Source organism: Ranitomeya variabilis, chromosome 1 (genome assembly GCF_051348905.1).
Source record: "Ranitomeya variabilis isolate aRanVar5 chromosome 1, aRanVar5.hap1, whole genome shotgun sequence".
NCBI lineage: Eukaryota > Metazoa > Chordata > Amphibia > Anura > Dendrobatidae > Ranitomeya > Ranitomeya variabilis.
This window is the reverse complement of record NC_135232.1, coordinates 199,052,197-199,075,401: the sequence shown is the minus strand read 5'-3', so window position 1 is coordinate 199,075,401 and position 23,205 is coordinate 199,052,197. Positions and strand designations below refer to the sequence as shown.

The window sequence follows — 23,205 nt, the reverse complement described above, 5'->3', positions numbered from 1 at the left end:
ACACCTAATTGACTGCTGTGCCATATTTTTGGCAGCCTTTAAGAGTAAGCCTTTTAACAATGGTGCAGCAGAAGATTGCAGTGCTGTGTGTTATAAAATACCAATGCCCAGGCATCGCAGGCTTTGATTGGAAATCAATTAAGTTGATTCTTGACCATTTAACCTTTACAACATGGCATCTAAAGGAGTTAGATGGTAGGGGCGGCTTCCTCTGTAAGGCCATCACCCCTCTCTACCAGCAAAGTGATTGTAGAGATGCTTTCCTATAATGTTCAGTTGTAGGTTGATTATGTCATATTCAAGTATGCATTAAATTGATAGCTACCGATACTTGGCATCAGGGTCAGAATTATTTTACCGTTGTCATGATCCAGACCGGGTTTTGAGTCCTGTCTTCCCTTTTCCTGGTCTGATCATGTCAGGGATTAACTTTTTTCAGCCTCAGTCTGGTCTCAGGTTTGCTATTTATCCCCGCTGTGTCCTGCAGATCATGTCAGTTATAGTTTCTGCCTATTGCTGCTGTAGCTAACTCTGATTGCTTTGATTTGTCCTGCTGCGTTTGCTGTCTGAACCCGTGCCTCTGCTTTCCCCTGTTCCCCTCTTGACTCAGTGTTTCCCTTCAGTGTGCATACTCCCTGGTTTGACTTGGCTTGTATCCTAACCTGTTTCTGCCCTTTGTCTTTTGGCTTATCCGCTCCTGATCATTACTGACCCCCTGGCTTGTCTCTGACCATGAGTTTGCTTATTCCTTTGGTACTGTGCCACAGTCTAGGATTTGACCTGGCTTGTTTTGACTATTCTGCTGCCACTTGTGGTAGCCTCACTGCTGCACTGCAGGTCAGCTCTGTTTAGGTGCAGACCTGATTTCTCTCTATTGCGATCTAGTGAAGCCTGCATCTACCTGCATTGCAGCAGCATGACAACTGGTGGTTAAAAGCAGGCTGATCATACTACAAACAGTGCGGTAATAACTATCATAATCATAGCACACCACTTGCCATTTTTTATCCAAAATTGTGCTAGTACTTATTAGTAACTGGTTATAGTTTAATAAATGTAACCTTTTGATTTTGATAATTTCATAGTATGTGGTGTCCAGCATGATGACTCAGTGGTTAGCGCTGTTGCCCTGGGCTCAAATCTAAACAAGGTCATCCAATGCATTTTGAATGTTCTCCCCATACCCAAATGAGTTTACTTAGTATACATGATTTCCTTTCAATGTCTGATACCTTTCTTGATATGTCTGGTCTATTTTAATGTGGCTCTCAAACTAAAATGGGGTGAGGTCCTTTGATCTAGATTCCAACCTCAAAAATGTCTTTAAAGGAAGTTTGCCTTGGCTAATGATATTGATTATCTCTCCTTAGAGCAATTATTGTAAACATAGGGGTCCTTAGGATAGGTCATCAATATCAGATTGATGAAGATCTGACATCTAGCACCCCTACCAGCCAGTTATTACGATCTCCAGGGGTGGCCAGATATAAACAATAATTGCAGCTCCACAGCACAGCTCTATTCACACTGTAGTCATGTGGCTGCTACTGAGAATAGCATGTACACATAAATGGTATTGACCATATATCCCCTGTGTATGGAAGGTATATTGAATGAACTTGTTTTTTGGATATATTCTTTAATTTAATATACATATGATATTTATACCGCATGCACAGTAATAACGCTGGTGAGAAGTACTTCTGTTTTAGCATTTCCTTTTCATCCGTTTTGTTACTCGTGCTCACTCAGTGAAGTTCTTTACATTTATATAAGGCTTCATACTCCTAGTTTTCTATATAGGTATTGTTTAAAAAGTCCAATAGAAGGGCTTTTAATTTTTTGGTCTATTAGAATAAGAAAATGGTATTCTCATTAGCAGTACCTATCAAAAAAATGGAGAAATCTGAACTCTCATAATAATTATAATTGCAGATTATTTGTTTTTTTTCTATGTCAAATTATTTCTATTTTATCTGTGCATATTGTTACACATGCTCTGGGCATTAGATACAGCTTTAAGTAAACAATTTGTTTTCTGCGATTTAATAAAGCTTTTTTTGTGAAAACATAAAAAAACTATTTAAAACACCACTTCGTTTATTATATGGTTCTACCACGTGTTGTCTTATCATGTACTACCTCATAACCCTTATATTTATAAATTTCATTATATGTAATAAATTTAATTATTGTTTATCTTAAAAAACAGAGTTCTCCATTTTTTATAGGAAAATTCATCAATGAGTTAGGAGATAATGTATATTTTAATACTGGCCCAACTATCGGATATTTTTACTGAGAATAGAAGTTGGGCTGCAATTCTCAGCAGTGGCCACTATACAGTGCATGGCGCTGTGCCGCAGAGCTCCATTCACTGAATACACCCAGCCGCTGCCAAACTGATAACTGACCATGGGCGTTGGCCATCCCAAGGATATGTCGTAATTATCATTACCCTGGTCAGCCACTTTAATGCTTTAGTTACTCAATTTAACACTTACATGCATCAATCATAATGATAAATCACTGGCAGATGAATGAATGAATCAATTAAATACATTTTTGTGACAATGGCATTTGCCAAGGGGTGAATTAAATTAGGGGCAAATGAACAGTCAGTTCTTGAAACACATTTGTTGAAAGATGGAAAAATGGGAAAGTGTAAGGATCTGAGCAGCATTAGCATCTGCCAAATTGTGATGACTAGAAAGCTGGATGAAATCATGTACAAAACATCAAATCTTGTTGGATGTTAATTATAATAATAATAATAATTTTTATTTATATAGCGCCAACATATTCCGCAGCACTTTACAATTAAGCGGGGACATGTACAAACAATGAATGTTAACAATAAACAATAGATGTTCCCAGTTTACAGCAATTAATGCCTACTAAAAGTTGTTCATGGAAGGACAACCTGTGAGCTGATGAATATGTTATGTGTGCCCAAGGGTCTTGGATGTGCATGATGGGGCAGAGGCTCGCTCTGTCTAGTCACACAGATGGGCTGTTTTGTTGATGAGAGAGATTCACACACTAATGGTTTTAATGTTACGTGAATGGAGAAATTGTTAACATATGAAAAAATATTATGTATTTTTTCTATCCAAGATGTTTGAAAACAACAGAGTGAAGTTTTACATGCAGACAGAAGTATCTGAATTAAGGGAACAAGAAGGAAAGGTATCTATCTATCTATCTATCTATCTATCTATCTATCTATCTATCTATCTATCTATCTATCTGTCTAATATCTATCTATCGATTATCTATCCATCATATAATAAACACATTTATATGTATATCATTATATGTGATTATTATATACTAATTGTTCCCTAATTATGTAATTGATCTGTAATTATACACTTTATTGTTACCCTTATATATATTGTATATGACCTATGCACTATAACGCTGCTTGAAAAAGGTTCAGTGCTGATCCCATTCTTCCAGTATTTATTGAAGAGGTTTGGTACATACTGTGGAGAATCTGCGCCATGTAGCCTTGATAACTAGCACTGCCTATCCATCCTTCCAAATCCTTCCTTCCCCTCTTTCCTTACTTCCCCTCTTCCTTTTCTTTCCTTTGTCTTCCTTCCCCTCTTTCCTTTTCTTTCCTTTCCTTCCTTCCCCTCTTTCCTTTCCTCTCCTTCTTTCCTTCCCCTCTTTCCTTTCCTCTCCTTCTTTCCTTCCCCTCTTTCCTTTCCCTTCCTTTCTTCCTGTCTGTCTTTGTTCCCTTTTTGCAGCCTGCAAATGAGTTGGCCATTCTTTCTGAGGTCTCCACTTACCGCACCTAGCTAGATTTTATACTTTGTTTTACACAAGCATTAGGACATGTGCACATGTTAAGTATTCACTGTAGACATTTCTGCATCCAAAACATGTCTTTTGGCAGCATTAAAAGATGTGCATTTTTGCCACGTTTTTACATGTATTTTCCCCTGATCATTAGAATGAGTGAATAACGCTGCAAAAATCACTGAAAGAATTGACATTCTGCAGATGTAACACTGCTTCAAATCTGCAAGGAAAAAATTAACAGCGTACGCATGATAGTTCAGAAATTTAATTCACTTTGCTTGGACAGTAAAATGCATGTTTCAAGGCTAAAATTAAAAAACATGACATTTGAACATACCCTTAAGCTAAGGCAAAACCATACATTAGATTTATGCATGCAACTCCTTTTTCGCTATGTAGAAAGCAATGCAGTGGAGGGTACCCACAACTGTACTTAGGAGTTTTACTAAAATATTCTTGGGTCCCAAGACAGTTTAGATGAACAGTGAGTGCACTGGAGTACGATGCACCACATTTTTGACCAAGCATATGCTTGTGTGCATCACCGTAAGAAATCTCCACTCAGGAACTGGGGTTTATTTCTATCATAATTTTTGTCACTTTTGTGGTATAAATCATGATAAGTTTGTTAACCGCGCACAAACACGCCCCTCGTGTTACGCTACTCCCACTTTTTTTCTTTTAACTATATTTGAAACAGTTTTATGTACAATTTTAGGAAAACTATCTGATAAATCAGGATCTTGCTGTGTCTTTTTGTCTCTTTATTTTCCATGGCGTCACATGTTTAATGTTCTGCATTTCAGCTAAAAGAGGTGGTGCTGAAAAGTGGAAAGGTTCTACGAGCTGATGTCTGTGTCATTGGAATAGGTAAGATGTTCAATAAATAGCAATTATATCAATTTAAATACTGTGTATTTAGTGAATTTACAGTGGGTATGGAAAGTATTCAGACCCCTTTAAATTTTTCACTATTTGTTTCATTGCAGCCATTTGGTAAATTCAAAAAAGTTCATTTTTTTCCCATTAATGTACTCTCTGCAGCCCATCTTGACTGAAAAAAAAACAAGTGTAGAAATTTTTGCATATTTATTAAAAAAGAAAAACTGAAATATCACATGGTCATAAGTATTCAGACCCTTTGCTCAGACACTCATATTTAAGTCACATGCTGTCCATTTCCTTGTGATCCTCCTGGAGATGGTTCTACTCCTTCATTGGAGCCCAGCTGTATATAATTAAACTGATAGGACTTGATTTGGAAATGCACAAACCTGTCTATATAAGACCTCACAGCTCACAGTACATGTCAGGCCAAATGAGAATCATGAGGTCAAAGGAACTGGCCAAGGAGCTCAGAGACAGAATTGTGGCAAGGCACAGATCTGGCCAAGGTTACAAAATAATTTCTGCCATACTCAAGGTTGCTAAGAGCACAGTGTCCCCCATAATCCTTAAATGGAAGAAGTTTGGGACCACCAGAAGTCTTCCTAGACCTGGCCGTCCAGCCAAACTGAGCAATCGTGGGAGACGAGCTTTGGTGGAGAGGTAAAGAACCCCAAGATCACTGTGGCTGAGCTCCAGAGATGCAGTAGGGAGATGGGAGAAAGTTCCACAAAGTCAACTATCACTGCAGTCCTCCACCAGTCAGGCCTTTATGGCAGAGTGGCCCGACGGGACAGAAGCCTCTCTTCAGTGCAAGACATATGAAAGCCCACATAGAGTTTGCTAAAAAAAAAACACCTGAAGGACTCCCAGACTATGAGAAATAAGATTCTCTGGTCTGATGAGATGAAGATAGACCTTTTTGGTGATAATTCTAAGCGGTATGTGTGGGGATAACTAAGTACTGCTCATCCCCCAGCCAATACAATCCCAAGAGTGAAACATGGTGGTGGCAGCATCATGCTGTGTGGGTGTTTTTCAGCTGCAGGGACAGGACGACTGGTTACTATTGAAGGAAACATGAATGCGGCCAAATACAGAGATATCCTGCATGAAAACCTATTTCAGAGTGCTCTGGACTTCAGTCTTGGCCGAAAGATGATCTGCAAGGAAGAATGGCAGGGGATCCCCAAATCCAGGTGTAAAAAACTTGTTGCATCATTCCCAAGAAGATTCATGGCTGTACTAGCTCAAAAGGTGCTTCTACTCAATACTGAGCAAATTGGTCTGAATACTTATGACCATGTAACATTTCAGTTTTTCTTTTTTAATAAATTTGCAAACATTTCTGTTTTTTATTTCAGTCAAGATGGGGTGCAGAGTGTTCTTTAATGAGAAAAAAAATGAACTTTTTTGAATTTACCAAATGGCTGCAGTGAAACAAAAAGTGAAAAATGTAAAGGGGTAGGAATACTTTCTGTACCCACTGTAGGACTAATTCACGCAAAGCATAGAAGACATATTTTATTTATCATATATTGGCCTGGCCACAGATTCTCAAATCAAACAAGCAGTCTTGACTGTTTTTGCCAAACTTTTATAGCTGAGAGTGCAGGTGACTCGGGAAGTCACAGGCTTATCCCTACAATTGCTTTCAACAGAAACCAATGTGGACTCTGCAACTTGTATGCACTGGGTAAGCTTAGGACATACAGTTAGGTCCAGAAATATTTGGACAATCTTCAGGCTACTATTTTTTATTTAACCCCTTAACGACTAGAGGTATTTTTGGTTTTGCATTTTCATTTTTTGCTCCCCTTCATCCCAGAGCCATAACTTTTTTATTGTTTGGTCAATATGGTCATCTGAGGGCTAGTTTTTGGCGGGTCGAATTGTGCTTTTGAAAGACATCATCGATTTTACAATGTTGTGTACTAGAAAATGGGAAAAATATTCCAAGCGCCATGAAATTGCAAAAAAAGTGCAATCCCACACTTGTTTTTCGTTTGGCTTTTTTACTAGGTTCACCAAATGATAAAACTGACCTGCCTTTATGATTCTCCTGGTCATTATGAGTTCACAGACACCAAACATGTCTAGGTTGCTTATCTAAATGGTGAAAAAAAATTCTAAACTTTGTTAAAAAAAAAAATTGTGCAATTTTCCGATACCTGTAGCGTCTCCATTATTCTTGATCTCGGGTTTGGTGAGGGCTTATTTTTTGAATGCCAAGCTAACGTTTTTATTGATTCCATTTTGGTGCAGATACAATCTTTTTGATTGCCTTTTAATGCTATATCGCGGGGACTAAAATAGCATACTTCTGGCATTTTGACTTTTTTCTCGCTACACCATTTAGTGATCAGGTTAATCCTTTTTTTTTGATAGATCGGGAGATTCTGAATGTGGCAGTACCAAATATGTGTATGTTTGATTTTTTTTATTGTTTTATTTTGAATGTGGTGAAAGGGGGGGTGATTAGAACTTTTATATTTTTTTATTTTTTTAATATTTTTAAAAACATTTATTTTTTACTTTTGGCATGCTTCAATAGTCTCCATGGGAGTCTGGAAGCTGCCATAACCCGATCGGCTCAGCTACATACAGGTGATGATCAGATCACCTGTACTGTATGTAGTAGAATTACTCACTTGCTATGAGCACCGACCACTGGGCGGCGCTTGCTGCAAGCTGGTAGTGACAACCATAGAGATCTCCAGGACATCTCTGGTTGTCATGCCAACCCACCAGTGACCCGATCACGTGACAAGGGTCACTGGTGGGCGAATTTCTGGCGCAATTGCTGGAAGCGCTTGTTAAATGCCGCTGTCAGTGTTTGACAGTGGCATTTAACATGTTAATAGCCGCGGGTGGACCGCAATTCCACCCTCGGCTGTTCCGGGCACATGTGAGTTGTTCAAGACAGCTGATATGTGCTGGCAAAGATGTGGGCTCACCGCCGGAGCCCACATCAAAGGGAGGGTGTCCGACATTGACGTACTATTACGCCCGATGTCAGAAAGCGGTTAAAATGAAACAACAGAGAAGCAATTGAAGTGGAGACTTACAGGTTTAATTAAAGGGGTTGAGCTAAAATATCCTGTGATAGGTTTGTAGGGGATGGGAAATGTTTTTGTTGTTCCCTCTTCTCCTCAACCCCTTTAACAATGCAAATATTGTATATTATTAATGGGTTCGTACACGGTGGTACTGCTACGCATAGTGTATTACCACTATGTACAAGAGCATTGCTATACCTTCCGTATATTGCTCTGTATATTTATGTAAAGCCATTGTTTGCTATGCACATATAGTTTATAGGGAAAGTTTGTCCCCAGGCCCAGTATAGTGATAGGGGCGTAGTGCCTATAGTTGGCCATTGGAGGAGGGCACTGTAGGATATAGTTGGGAGGGGCACGGTGGGGATAAGAAAAGTTAAGCTTCCTGGTTTAGTCAGTCGGGGCCTGGGCGCCCGTGCAGCTAACTGGGCTGCTTGTCCAGGAGTCACTGTGCCACCACACCATTAAAGAAAGGGGACAGCATAGTACAGCTACACTAAAGTTTCCTCTAGGAGGAAGAAGCACGGAAGCGCTGCGGATGCGGCTGATAGAAGTCTGTCCCCACGAAGAAAGAAGTCTGGTCAGCACGGGTAGTACACACGAGATGTGGCAGATCTTTGCCTGGGCGGCAGTTCTTAGAACCAAGTTGAAATGGTGTAGGACTCCCCCATGTGAGGCAAGAATTCTGGATGGAACAGATTCTGCGGGACCAGAAGATTCGGTCCGACCCTGGGCTGAGCATAGAGACGGAAAGGACAGAGAAGGGACAGAAAGGAAGAAATCAACTGTGATACTTGAAGCGCCTGTATTTGAACAAGCTGTGCTGAGTAATAGAGTTAACATTGAACCGTCTGTGAGGAATACATCCCGTACCGGGCAAGTCCAGATGGCGCAGAGAGCTAGCTACAAGGTACTGCAACAGAGAGATGTGATCCTATGCGGGAAGGGGTCCAGGGAGTGATACAGGGATTGCTGTCGGCAATGGCTCCCTCCCTGGCTCCCCCTTCTTACACATTTAGGAATTGCAACCATTTTTTGACTAAACCCCCTCATTTCAGGGGCTCAAAAGTAATTGGACAAATTAACTTTACCATAAATAAAATATCCATGTTAATACTTTATAGAGAATCCTTTGCAGGCAATGACTGCCTGAAGTCTGGAAGCCATGGATGACACCAAACACTGGGTTTCCTCCTTTATGATGCTTTGCCAGGCCTTTTTCTGCAAATGACTTCAATTGTTGCCTATTTGTGGGTCTTTCTGCCTTATGTTTTGTCTTAATAATGTGAAATGCTGCTCAATGGGGTTGAGATCTGGTGATTGCCCCAGCCTTTGCAGAATATTCCACTTCTTTGCCTTAAAAACTCCTGGGTTGCTTTTGCACTATTTTTTGGGTCATTGCCTGTCTGTTCTGTGAAGAACCGTCCAATCAACCTTGCAGCATTTGGTTGAAGAAGAAAGTATGGCCCTGTACACTTCAGAATTCATCCTGCTGCTTCTGTTTTCAGTCGCATCATCAATAACCACTAGTGACCAAGTGCTATTGGGGTCTAAGGAGCAACGTTTCTCCTTATGGAGTGTGACATACCAGCTCTGGCTTGTCAAGGTAAGGAGGCTTATTCGCCATGCAGTGCTCCTCTGGGAAATATAATATGCAAATTGCCTCTTCAGAGAAAAAGAGGACTTAAACTCTATAGCGCCACCTGTTGGAAGTAGCGATCCTACAAGTCACAATCAACCCTTTAATAAGTTGTGCAATATGACTTAGGATAAAAGCCAAATTAGTATCTCAATTCGCAGACACGGTGTTTTGGGCGAATAAGCCTCCTTACCTTGACAAGCCAGAGCTGGTATGTCACTCTCCATAAGGAGAAACGTTGCCCCTTAGACCCCAGTCCAGAGCCTCTGATCTAGCCAAATCAGTTCTCATGCTTTGCACTGACGAGGGCCAACAGCCCGAAACACCGTGTCTGCAAATTGAGATACTGATTTGGCTTTTATCCTAAGTCATATTTCATGACTCGTTAAAGGGTTGATTGTGACTTGTAGGATCGCTACTTCCAACAGGTGGCGCTATAGAGTTAAGTCCTCTTTTTCTCTGAAGAGGCAATTTGCAAGTGCTATTGGACGCCATGCATGCCCATGCCATCACACTGCCTCCACCATGTTTTACAGAGGATGTGGTGCATTTCGATCATGAGCCGTTCAAAGCTTCTCTATACTTTTTTCTTCCCATCATTCTGGCACAGGTTGATCTCAGTTTCATCTGTCAAAACAATGCTTTTTGCAGAACTGGGCTGGCTTCTTTAGATGTTTTTGGCAAAGTTTAATCTAACCTTTCTAATTTTGAGGTTGATTAATGGTTTGCACCTTGTAGTGAACCCTGTGTATGTGCTTTCAGGCAGTCTTCTCTTTATAGTAGACTTAGATGTTGAAATACCTACTTCCTGGAGAGTGTTCCTCACTTTGGTGGATGTTATAAAATGGCTTTTCTTCAGCATGGAAAAGATTCTGCAATCGTCCACTATTGTTCTCTTCTGTAGATGTCCAGGCTTTTTTTGAGTTCCTAAGCTCACCAGTACGCTCTTTTTTCAGAATGTACCAAACTGTTGATTTGGCCACTCCTAACATTTCTGCTAACTATCTTATAGATTTCTTCTTTTTTTCAGCATAATGATGGTCTGTTTATCTTTTATTGAGAGCTCCTTCTCCTTTGACTGCATGTTGTCGGTTCACAGGACACATCTGGAATCAGTTCCAGACCTTTTACCTGCTTATTTGATGATGGCTTAATAAGGGAATATCACGTAGTATATTGCCCAGCCACGTAGTATATTGCCCTGCCACATAGTATATTGCCCAGCGACGTAGTATATTGCCCAGCCACATAGTATATTGCCCAGCGACGTAGTATATTGCCCAGCGACGTAGTATATTGCCCAGTGACGTAGTATATTGCCCAGTGACATAGTATACAGCACAGAGTCACATAGTATATTGCACAGCGACGTAGTATATTGCCCAGCCACGTAGTATATTTCCCAGTTACGTAGTATATTGCCCAGCCACGTATGTCACAGGTTAAAAAATAAACATACTCACCTTCCGATCCAAGGGCGCCTTGTAGTTCTGTCGCCTGTGCGCGGTGCAGGCGGCAGCTTCCGGTCCCAGGGTGTGATGACGTCGCGGTCACATGACCGTGACGTCATGGCAGGTCCTTCTCACGCAGGGCCTGTGATGACGTCACGGTCACATGACCGTGACGTCACGGCAGGTCCTTCTCCCGTACCATCGTTGGCACCGGAACCTGCCGCTTGCATGGAGAGGTCAACGGAGCGTCGTGAGGAGCGGGAAAGGTAAGTATATAATAATTTTTTTATTTTTTTAAATTATTTTTAACATTAGATCCTTTTCCTATTCTCCTTCTCCTTTGACTGCATGTTGTCGGTTCACAGGACACATCTGGAATCAGTTCCAGACCTTTTACCTGCTTATTTGATGATGGCTTAATAAGGGAATATCACGTAGTATATTGTCCAGCCACGTAGTATATTGCCCTGCCATGTAGTATATTGCCCAGTGACGTAGTATATTGCCCAGCCACATAGTATATTGCCCAGCGACATAGTATATTGCCCAGCGACGTAGTATATTGCCCAGTGACGTAGTATATTGCCCAGTGACGTAGTATACAGCACAGAGTCACATAGTATATTGCACAGCGACGTAGTATATTGCCCAGCCACGTAGTATATTTCCCAGTTACGTAGTATATTGCCCAGCCACGTATGTCACAGGTTAAAAAATAAACATACTCACCTTCCGATCCAAGGGCGCCTTGTAGTTCTGTCGCCTGTGCGCGGTGCAGGCGGCAGCTTCCGGTCCCAGGGTGTGATGACGTCGCGGTCACATGACCGTGACGTCATGGCAGGTCCTTCTCACGCAGGGCCTGTGATGACGTCACGGTCACATGACCGTGACGTCACGGCAGGTCCTTCTCCCGTACCATCGTTGGCACCGGAACCTGCCGCTTGCATGGAGAGGTCACCGGAGCGTCGCGAGGAGCGGGAAAGGTAAGTATATAATAATTTTTTTATTTTTTTAAATTATTTTTAACATTAGATCCTTTTACTATTGACGCTGCATAGGCAGCATCAATAGTAAAAACTTGGTCACACAGGGTTAATAGCGGCGGTAACGGAGTGAGTTACCCGCGGCATAACGTGGTCCGTTACCGCTGGCATTAACCCTGTGTGAGTGGTGACTGCGGGGAGTAGGGAGGGACTAATCGGACTGTGGCCGTTGCTGATTGGTCACGGCAGCCATGACAGGCAGCTGCCGAGACCAATCAGCGAATGAATATCCGTGACAGAAAGGACAGACAGAAGGACAGACAGAAAGACGGAAGTGACCCTTAGACAATTATATAGTAGATATAACTGTATCTTGAATATGTTTTGGTAAACAGCTAAAATGTCAATATTTGTGTCACTGTTTAAATATTTGTGGACCTAATTGTATATGCAGAATATATAGTCATGGCTAAAAGTTTTGTGTCTAAAACCAATTTGTTTTTTTACAAACTTTGCTACTTCAGTTTTTGTAGTGTCAATTTGAATTAACTCAAGATTGCTGTGAAGAGTGATCAGATGGAATGCAAAAAAATGCAAAGTCATTCCTTCCATTGCAAATTAATTTAAGTTACTTAAATCACTCCAAGAATGTGTTGTTCCTTAAACCCATCTAAATGTGTATGTAATGTATTTTAAGTGCAAAAAAATAAACCGATCACCGTTTGCGTTTTCCTCGCATACCCAGCGCCGCTATTCTTCTCACTCATGTAACTGACTGAATCACACTGGGGTTTGTGTGACCCAGTGGTCACTTTTACTATGTAAACCTATGGAGCCTTATTATGATGCTTCATAGACTTACACTGGAAAAGCGACTTCTGGGTCACACTTAAACCCCTGTGTGATCCAGCGAGTCGGAATGTCAGTCACATGAGTGAGAAGGGGACCGGGATGGTGGAAAGAAACCAGGGTTGATGAGTGAGTTGGGTTTTTTTTTGCAATTGCACTACGTTACATACAGATTTAGACATGTCTATGGAATAGAAAAAATGCTTGGGAGTGCTTCTTTAATAACTAAAAACCCCATTATCCACTGAATTTCAACCCTGCCAGCAAATAGCCTACTTATATAATTTCAATCAATTTTCCATTAGCTTCGGAGAAAGTACTAACGAGTACAAGGTAACTGATACCTGTCACGAACCGTGTAGGATAGACTAAGTGCAACACAAATGGATAAGGGGAAGGGAAATCAAACACTAAGGAAGGGGAAGTGGAGACCCTTAGACAGATCTGCTGTCACCCTGTCTGTCCTATCGTCCCTACATAGGTTCTGCACCTATCGCCGAGCAGGATACCTAATCCATGCCTGACCCTGGCAATAAACTCTGCACTGAGGAGGACAGGATGAGCGCTAGTCAAGCCTCACTACTGCTAAAGAGAACTGAGATAGACAAAAGAAACAAGGGAACACTTAGCTTGAGAAGACTCAGAGAGAAACACCAACGTCTTCAAAACTCCAGAAAGGACGATAGCTGAGTGCTACTGCTCCAAGCCTCAACAGGGAAATGCAAATTGAAAATATCACCACTATTGCAAGCAGCAAGCAGGAAGTATAGTGCCTTGCGAAAGTATTCGGCCCCCTGGAACTTTTCAACCTTTTCCCACATATCATGCTTCAAACATAAAGATACCAAATGTAAATTTTTGGTGAAGAATCAACAACAAGTGGAACACAATTGTGAAGTTGAACGAAATTTATTGGTTATTTTACAAATTCAAAAACTGAAAAGTGGGGTGTGTAATATTATTCGTCCCCTTTAACTTAATACTTTGTTACGCCACATTTGCTGCGATTACAGCTGCAAGTCACTTGGAGTATGTCTCTATCAGTTCTGTACATCGAGAGACTGAAATTCTTGCCCATTCTTCCATGGCAAACAGCTCGAGCTCAGTGAGGTTTGATGGAGATCATTTGTGAACAGCAGTTTTCAGCTCTTTCCACAGATTCTCGATTGGATTGAGATCTGGACTTTGACTTGGCCATTCTAACTCCTGGATACGTTAATTTGTGAACCATTCCATTGTAGATTTTGCTTTGTTTGGGATCATTGTCTTGTTGGAAGACAAATCTCCATCCCAGTCTAAGGTCTTTTGCAGACTCCAACAGGTTTTCTTCAAGAATGGTCCTGTATTTGGCTCCATCCATCTTCCGATCAGTTTTAATACTTTCGCAAGGCACTGTATATCAACACTCAGGTCCAGGTGTGGCCATTAGCACCGGTGGAGGTGGCCACTCATCTGCAAAGCAAACTACTGAGACCTTCTGCAGACAGATGTAGTGCAACAGTCTGCAGTCTCTGACACATCCGTGACAATACCATGCTGATTGAATTATAAGAGCAGTTTAGTTTCTTTAAATGATTGCTGGTGCTAAAATCACTGTCTTCTTCTATGAACCATATTTGCCTCTGAGGAAATATATACAATCATCATTGCTTTGCATCAAAAGGGTTTAAAAAGGTAAGAACATTGTTGTATGTGTAGAATTGCAGGGACGCGGGATGCAGTGACGAGCAGGAGGCAGAGCAAGACTTAAAGGGTTTATTACAGGGGATACTCCATGCAGTGAGAGAAAGGGTTATAAGGTGGGTAAAACTGAATATTATATCAGTGTAAGAACAAATGTTTATGAAACAGGTAAACTTATCAGTCTGATGGTTTCTGGGCTGTGGATGCTTGTAATCCGACGGTGACACCAGAAGTGACACGTGAAGTCACTGGCCTGATCCTGAAGAAAGTTGATGCACTGTCTCCTGACAGAAGTGGCATATCCTGGCCCTCCTAGGTGAGGTCCTGCATTACCGGGGCGATGTACGTGCTGAGAAGTAGTCTGTGGTACCACCCGAAGTGTGACTCAGTTCAGTGGCAGAGGCGGGGGTGAAGCTACCCGGCTCTGTATGATTCATTTGGTCAGACTTAGGCCGTGCGCTCGTGGCAGTCAGTGGAATGGTGTGGGACAGATTCTCAGAGACAGGGGTAAGCAGGCACACAGAGATATGTTCCTCACAGTCGGTGTGCACATGGGCTGGGCAGCTGCCTGGACTATCGCATCGCCGTGCGGAGAATGAATCAACCTTCTCCTGCTGCGCACTCTGACTTCCTGCCAAGTTTTCTGCTTTACCGCACACCGTCCCTTTTATCACTGACACACCCCCTACAGTTGAGTGCAAAGGTCTGTCTGGGTCAGAAAGATTTCCCCCCAGCAACAATGGTGACAGCCCCGATAGTTCTGGATTTGACACGAGAGATGTATCACTGGCCCGGTCCATCTTCCTACATATGTTTTCCCCTAAATCATTCATTTATCATCAAGAACTTCAAAGAGACAGGATCAATTGCTTTTAAGAAGGGTTCATGGTGTTCAAGAAAGTCTAGAAAGTGTCAGGACCATCTCCTAATGAGTATTCATTATTCATCTATGGGATTGGTTCAAATCCAGTACAAATCTTGCCCTTGAATGGCAACAGACAAGTGTCGGTGCATCTTCATGTACAGTGATGAAAAGGCTTTTCAAGGCTGGCCTGGTGTCAAGAAGGACATAAAAATGCCACTTCTCTCCAAGAAAAACATCAAGGGCAGACTGACATTCTGCAGAAAGTAGAGAGATTATGCTACGGAGGACGTGGGACAGTTAACGTATTATTTCTGCTGACACCCCTTTCAGGCTGTTTGGGACATCTGGAAGAATGATTGTCTGAAGAAGTAAAGAGGAACACTACCATGAGTTCTATGTCCTGCCAAAAGTAAAGTATCCTGAGACCATTCATATGTGATGTTTCATTTCATTGAGTGAGTTAACACACAATTTTGCTTAAGAACACTGCCACTAATAAAGAATAGTATCTAAACATCCTCCAAAAGCAACTTCTCTAGTGATGAGCGAGTATGCTCATTACTCGAGTATCTCTGGACAGCTTGAATACATGTGGGGGTTGCCTGTTTGTTAGGCAATCCCCACATGTATTCAAGCTATGTAGCAGCCGCAAATCATGCAGCTGCATCGACAAACAAAATCTCCGAGCACGCCAAAACACTCGGAGACCCAAGCATGTTCGGAGAAACTCGAGTAATGAGCATACTCGATCATCACTAAACTTCTTCCAATGATCCAGAAACAATTTGTTCATCAACAATGCTTGCAGCATGATGGAGCACCATGTATTAAAGAAACCTCCCAAGGAAACACCCCAAATCTTAATATTATTTAGAACTTGTGGTGAATCCTCAAAGAGTGCAAGGACCAACAAAAACACAGAAATTGTAATAAACTTCAAGCATTGACTAGGCAATAACAGGTTGCCATAAATCAAGACTGGACCAGAATCTAATGGCCAGCATGCCAGGGTGAAGTCTTAAAAAATTAGGGTCAACACTGTAAATATTGAGATTTTGCATAAATTTGAGGTATTTGTAAACAAAAGTTTAAAAACTTATGAATTGCTTATAACTGTACTTCAGTAACTATAAGAACATGTGAGTAAAAGATCTAAAATCCATGAAGAGGCCAACTATGTGAAAGACAAAATTTGTGTCAGGCATAAAGCTTTTGGCTTTTGCCCTTCATGCACTCAATATATGCCTTAAGAAAGATTTTTGGCACACCTCTGGTTGCTATAAACTGTCATATTGTTTTTATTGCCCTTTTATTTACAGAGAAATACAATATTTTAAAAAAAAATCAATGCATAACTATTAGTAGTGTAGCAGCGGGTGGTTTCGTCAAACTCAATTTGACAGGTGGACACGCCCCTATCAAAGTGTATCAAAGTGTGTAACCCCTCCCCTCCCCCTTGTCTTCTAACAGCAGCTGTGTGGCAGCTCCCCCTCCCTTTTTATATAGTTTAATTTGTTAATACGGTGAATGTTATCCCCATAATTGTTTTATATTAGAGTTTTATATTTATATGTGATTTATAATGCACTCATTATGTATGTGGGCATGTTACAACATGAATGTTATCCCCGGGGCATGTTACAACATGAATGTTATCCCCGCAGCTGTCCTCCTTGTCTTCTAACAGCAGCTGTGTGCCTGCTCCCCCTCCCTTTTTATATAGTTTAATATTATTATCGCTGTATTTGATACAGTGTTTATTATCCCAGTAATTGTTTTATATTAGTTGATTATATGCTATATTAAGTAGCCTTATTTGATAATCCGCTGGTAGGGAGAGTGAGATTGTGTTTCTACGGTATTATTCTGCTGTGAGCTTGAAGTCTGGATACTATAACTGCTAACACATGCTAAGATTTTCAGGGCTGGAGATACAAAACATTCCACTAGCTAGCAGCTGTTAAAATGTATCTGTACCGATCACTAACTAGGTGTCAGGGTGTGTGTGTTAAGAGGTGTTTACCAAATATGTGAAACTTCTTACAAAATAATATGTTGTTACAAGTCATTTATCCGCTATAAGATGTGCTTCTGACTTTTTCATAAACCTATAGCCCCAATAATATTTATTTGGCGCACAGATAATTAATTAAAAACGGATAAAATGTGTTAAATAGACTAATTAAAATCGCATAAACCGTGTTAAATAGACATTACACCAAAATAATAGCAAATCAAAATGTATTAAATTGATTACTGATACGCTTCCAACAAGTTGATAATAATATCAAAAGTGTATAAAAGCACATAAACCGTGTTAAATAGACATTACACCAAAATCATAGCGAATCAAAATGTATTAAATTGATTACTGATACGCTTCCAACAAGTTGATAATAATATCAAAAGTGTATAAAAGCGCATAAAGCGTGTTAAATAGACATTACACCAAAATCACAGCGAATCAAAATGTATTAAATTGATTACTGATACGCTTCCAACAAGTTGATAATAATATCAAAAGTGTATAAAAGCGCATAAACCGTGTTAAATAGACATTACACCAAAATCACAGCGAATCAAAATGTATTAAATTGATTACTGATACGCTTCCAACAAGTTGATAATAATATCAAAAGGGTATAAAATCGCATAAAGCGTGTTAAATAGACACTACACCAAAATCATAGCGAACCAAAATGTATTAAATTGATTACTGATACGCTTCCAACAAGTTGATAATAATATCAAAAGTGTATAAAAGCGCATAAAGCGTGTTAAATAGACATTACACCAAAATCATAGCGAATCAAAATGTATTAAATTGATTACTGATACGCGTCCAACAAGTTGATAATAATATCAAAAGTGTATAAAATCGCATAAAGCGTGTTAAATAGACATTACACCAAAATCATAGCGAATCAAAATGTATTAAATTGATTACTGATACGCTTCCAACAAGTTGATAATAATATCAAAAGGGTATAAAATCGCATAAAGCGTGTTAAATAGACAGTACACCAAAATCATAGCGAACCAAAATGTATTAAATTGATTACTGATACGCTTCCAACAAGTTGATAATAATATCAAAAGTGTATAAAAGCGCATAAAGCGTGTTAAATAGACATTACACCAAAATCACAGCGAATCAAAATGTATTAAATTGATTACTGATACGCTTCCAACAAGTTGATAATAATATCAAAAGTGTATAAAATTGCATAAAGCGTGTTAAATAGACATTACAACAAAATCATAGCGAATCAAAATGTATTAAATTGATTACTGATACGCTTCCAACAAGTTGATAATAATATCAAAAGTGTATAAAATCGCATAAAGCGTGTTAAATAGACATTACACCAAAATCATAGCGGATCAAATTGTATTAAATTGATTACTGATACGCTTCCAACAAGTTGATAATAATACCAAAAGTGTACCAATAATATTTATTCTCTTTTTATTGACATTTTCATAAACCTATAGCGCCAATAATATTTATTTGCACACAATCATTTTGAAACCATGTTTTGCTGACCTTAAACATTTTGTATAACAGATGTGTTTCTCCGGATTTTTCTAGCGCGGCTCGCTGAGCGTTACCGCTGCACTCATTTCTCTTTGCTGCTTCTGAATGTACACTATTCTCACCCATAGACAGCTTTCCTTTAAAAAATACGAATATTATTGAATATAATGTTTTACATATGTTACAGTATTTTATTTTCCTGGTGTTACTTTAATAATAATAATGATAATAATAATAATAATAATCATACACCGCAAAATTGTGTCAATATTGGACGACTATGAAATTTTCCATAAAAATCTTCTTGGTTAACCCAAGACATGTAAGAAACAAATGCATGACTTTTAGCACAGCCACAGACACGTATATTATTCCATCTTTCTTTAATTCAACATTATTTTATCACATATTAATTTCACAGATGTCTGTGCCGGCTATTTGCACACAACCATTTGAATCCATGTTTTGCGGACCTTAAACATTTTGTATAACAGATGTGTTTCTCCGGATTTTTCTAGCGCAGCTCGCTGAGCGTTACCGCTGCACTCTTTGCTGCTTCTGAATGTACACTATTCTCACCCATAGACAGCTTTCCTTTAAAAAATGCGAATATTATTGAATATAATGTTTTACATATTTTACAGTATTTTATTTTCCTGGTGTTACTTTAATAATAATAATGATAATAATAATAATAATAATAATCATACACCGCAAAATTGTGTCAATATTGGACGACTATGAAATTTTCCATAAAAATCTTCTTGGTTATCCCAAGACACGTAAGAAACAAATGCAGGACTTTTAGCACAGCCACAGACACGTATATTATTCCATCATTCTTTAATTCAACATTATTTTATCACACATTAATTTCACAGATATCTGTGCCGTCTATTTGCACACAACCATTTTGAAACCATGTTTTGCTGACCTTAAACACTTGTATAACAGCTGGGTTTCTCCTGATTTTTCTAGAGCAGCTCGCTGAGCGTTACCGCTGCACTCATTTCTCTTTGCTGCTTCTGAATGTACACTATTCCCAACCATGGACAGTTTTCCTTTAAAAATATGCGTATTATTGAATATAATGTTTTACATATGTTACAGTATTTTATTTTATTAATAGTTACTTTTAACTATTCTTTTAGAGTGTCTAGTAGATTTATATTCTTTGCCTGATATATTTCTACACAAAGCTTCAAACTATTTTGTAATTTATAATGTATCACAGTAGTTTCATATGAAGCTACATCTTAGGCCCCATTCAGACTATTGTAATATCTGTAGCTTAAAATAGAGCCAAATAGCTACTTTCAAATCCGGACACACACCGTTGATTTTAATGGGTCTAAGGGGGTTCTATCAAGGTTTCCACATAATAGTTATGGAAATAATAATGCTACAGAATTGGCCGCTCCAGTTATAAAACAAAAATGATGAAAATTATCCATGATGTTAATGTGAAAAAGGCTTATGCAGTGGGTTTATGGATCTCTACAATAAACAACATGTGTAGAAATTTGGTTCTAGAACTTGTTGGCTTAGGGAATATAATAACGTTTGTCATATTTTATAACATGCAGCTAATGATTCTTGCTTTCAACTTGTATGTAACTGGATTAAAATAAAGAATAATGACCTAGCTGATTTGGGTGATATTGTAAAACCATTTATTGTTTCTACTACTTGGCAATTGTTACATTCAGTTATTTTTATTTATTTATTTATTTATTTTTATTTTTATTTATTTATTTATTTATTTTTCCATGGAATTTGTTAGTCATTACAATTATTTTTGCTCCCAAGATAGGCTATTAGAGCCACCAAGCTACATAAATGTGCAGGCTCCGGAATATTACAATTACAAAACATTCAAAGTTTGTTTCTCCACTTTTTGCAGATAATAAATCTTAATTTCTTTATAATCTGACTTTTAGTTATAGTTTGTCGCAGTTCTTTGGTGTTCTATGTATACCGTAAATTTTGCTTCCTTTCAGTGAATAATATAAGACAGATTATTTTTATTCAAAAAACATCTAACTTATGTATACTTTTAAAGCTTTGTTACATTTCTAGTCAGTCTACACCATGCTGTGTAACATAAATACATGCGGCCTTGTAGTGATTTAATATAGTGCACCAAACATGATATGGTTTTGGTTTCTCTGAACTGACGCAAACAAAACATATAAGGTAGTACGGCACAAGACGTGAGCGTGCCCGCAGCTCAATCTTTATAGAAATAATACTTCTGCACTCATGGCCACTTCTCCTCCACCTTTGCCTCCTGAACTCATCATTCACTGTGAAATAATGCAAAAATCCAGCTTTGTGCTGTATGTGTTGTGTGTGTTTGTTGTGTGTGTTTGTTTTGTGTGTGTTGCATGTGTTGTGTGTGTTCTGTATGTTGTGTGTGTGTATGTTTGTTGTGTGTGTTGTATGTGTTGTGTGTGTTTGTTGTGTGTGTGTGTGTTGCATGTGTTGTGTGTGTTCTGTATGTTGTGTGTGTGTATGTTTGTTGTTTGTGTTGTATGTGCTGTGTGTGTTCTGTATGTTATGTGTGTTTGCTGTGCGTGTGTTCTGTGTGTTTGTTGTGCGTGTGTTCTGTGTGTTTGTTGTGCGTGTGTTCTGTGTGTTGTGTGTGTCTGACTCCAGCTCCTTTCGCACCTCTCTTTACAGAGCCATAAACTTATAATGGCAAAATGTTGATGCCTCCATCAGCACAAAGCTGGATTTTTGCATTATTTCACAGTGAATGATGAGTTCAGGAGGCAAAGGTGGAGGAGAAGTGGCCATGAGTGCAGAAGTATTATTTCTATAAAGATTGAGCTGCGGGCACGCTCACGTCTTGTGCCGTACTACCTTATATGTTTTGTTTGCGTCAGTTCAGAGAAACCAAAACCATATCATGTTTGGTGCACTATATTAAATCACTACAAGGCCGCATGTATTTATGTTACACAGCATGGTGTAGACTGACTAGAAATGTAACAAAGCTTTAAAAGTATACATAAGTTAGATGTTTTTTGAATAAAAATAATCTGTCTTATATTATTCACTGAAAGGAAGCAAAATTTACGGTATACATAGAACGCCAAAGAACTGCGACAAACTATAACTAAAAGTCAGATTATAAAGAAATTAAGATTTATTATCTGCAAAAAGTGGAGAAACAAACTTTGAATGTTTTGTAATTGTAATATTCCGGAGCCTGCACATTTATGTAGCTTGGTGGCTCTAATAGCCTATCTTGGGAGCAAAAATAATTGTAATGACTAACAAATTCCATGGAAAAATAAATAAATAAATAAATAAAAATAAAAATAAATAAATAAATAAATAAAAATAACTGAATGTAACAATTGCCAAGTAGTAGAAACAATAAATGGTTTTACAATATCACCCAAATCAGCTAGGTCATTATTCTTTATTTTAATCCAGTTACATACAAGTTGAAAGCAAGAATCATTAGCTGCATGCTAATTTATGCATGTCTATTTAACACGCTTTATGCGATTTTATACACTTTTGATATTATTATCAACTTGTTGGACGCGTATCAGTAATCAATTTAATACATTTTGATTCGCTGTGATTTTGGTGTAATGTCTATTTAACACGCTTTATGCGCTTTTATACACTTTTGATATTATTATCAACTTGTTGGAAGCGTATCAGTAATCAATTTAATACATTTTGGTTCGCTATGATTTTGGTGTGGTGTCTATTTAACACGCTTTATGCGATTTTATACACTTTTGATATTATTATCAACTTGTTGGAAGCGTATCAGTAATCAATTTAATACATTTTGATTTGCTATGATTTTGGTGTAATGTCTATTTAACACGGTTTATGCGCTTTTATACACTTTTGATATTATTATCAACTTGTTGGAAGCGTATCAGTAATCAATTTAATACATTTTGATTCGCTGTGATTTTGGTGTAATGTCTATTTAACACGCTTTATGCGCTTTTATACACTTTTGATATTATTATCAACTTGTTGGAAGCGTATCAGTAATCAATTTAATACATTTTGGTTCGCTATGATTTTGGTGTAGTGTCTATTTAACACGCTTTATGCGATTTTATACCCTTTTGATATTATTATCAACTTGTTGGAAGCGTATCAGTAATCAATTTAATACATTTTGATTCGCTATGATTTTGGTGTAATGTCTATTTAACACGCTTTATGCGCTTTTATACACTTTTGATATTATTATCAACTTGTTGGAAGCGTATCAGTAATCAATTTAATACATTTTGATTCGCTATGATTTTGTTGTAATGTCTATTTAACACGCTTTATGCGCTTTTATACACTTTTGATATTATTATCAACTTGTTGGAAGCGTATCAGTAATCAATTTAATACATTTTGGTTCGCTATGATTTTGGTGTAGTGTCTATTTAACACGCTTTATGCGATTTT

The 23,205-nt window shown here is 38.7% G+C and overlaps 1 protein-coding gene across 5 annotated transcripts in view; it reads left to right on the top strand.

The window, feature by feature from the left end:
- The window catches only part of AIFM3 (AIF family member 3), a 128,124-nt gene that overhangs the window by 69,561 nt on the left and 35,358 nt on the right, over nucleotides 1–23,205 (top strand). For all 5 annotated transcript variants that reach the window (XM_077291644.1, XM_077291638.1, XM_077291630.1 and 2 more), the window contains 2 exons: nucleotides 3,118–3,189; nucleotides 4,617–4,680. In XM_077291644.1, coding sequence (XP_077147759.1) covers nucleotides 3,118–3,189; nucleotides 4,617–4,680 — 136 coding nt within the window. The remainder of the gene's footprint in view (nucleotides 1–3,117; nucleotides 3,190–4,616; nucleotides 4,681–23,205) is intronic.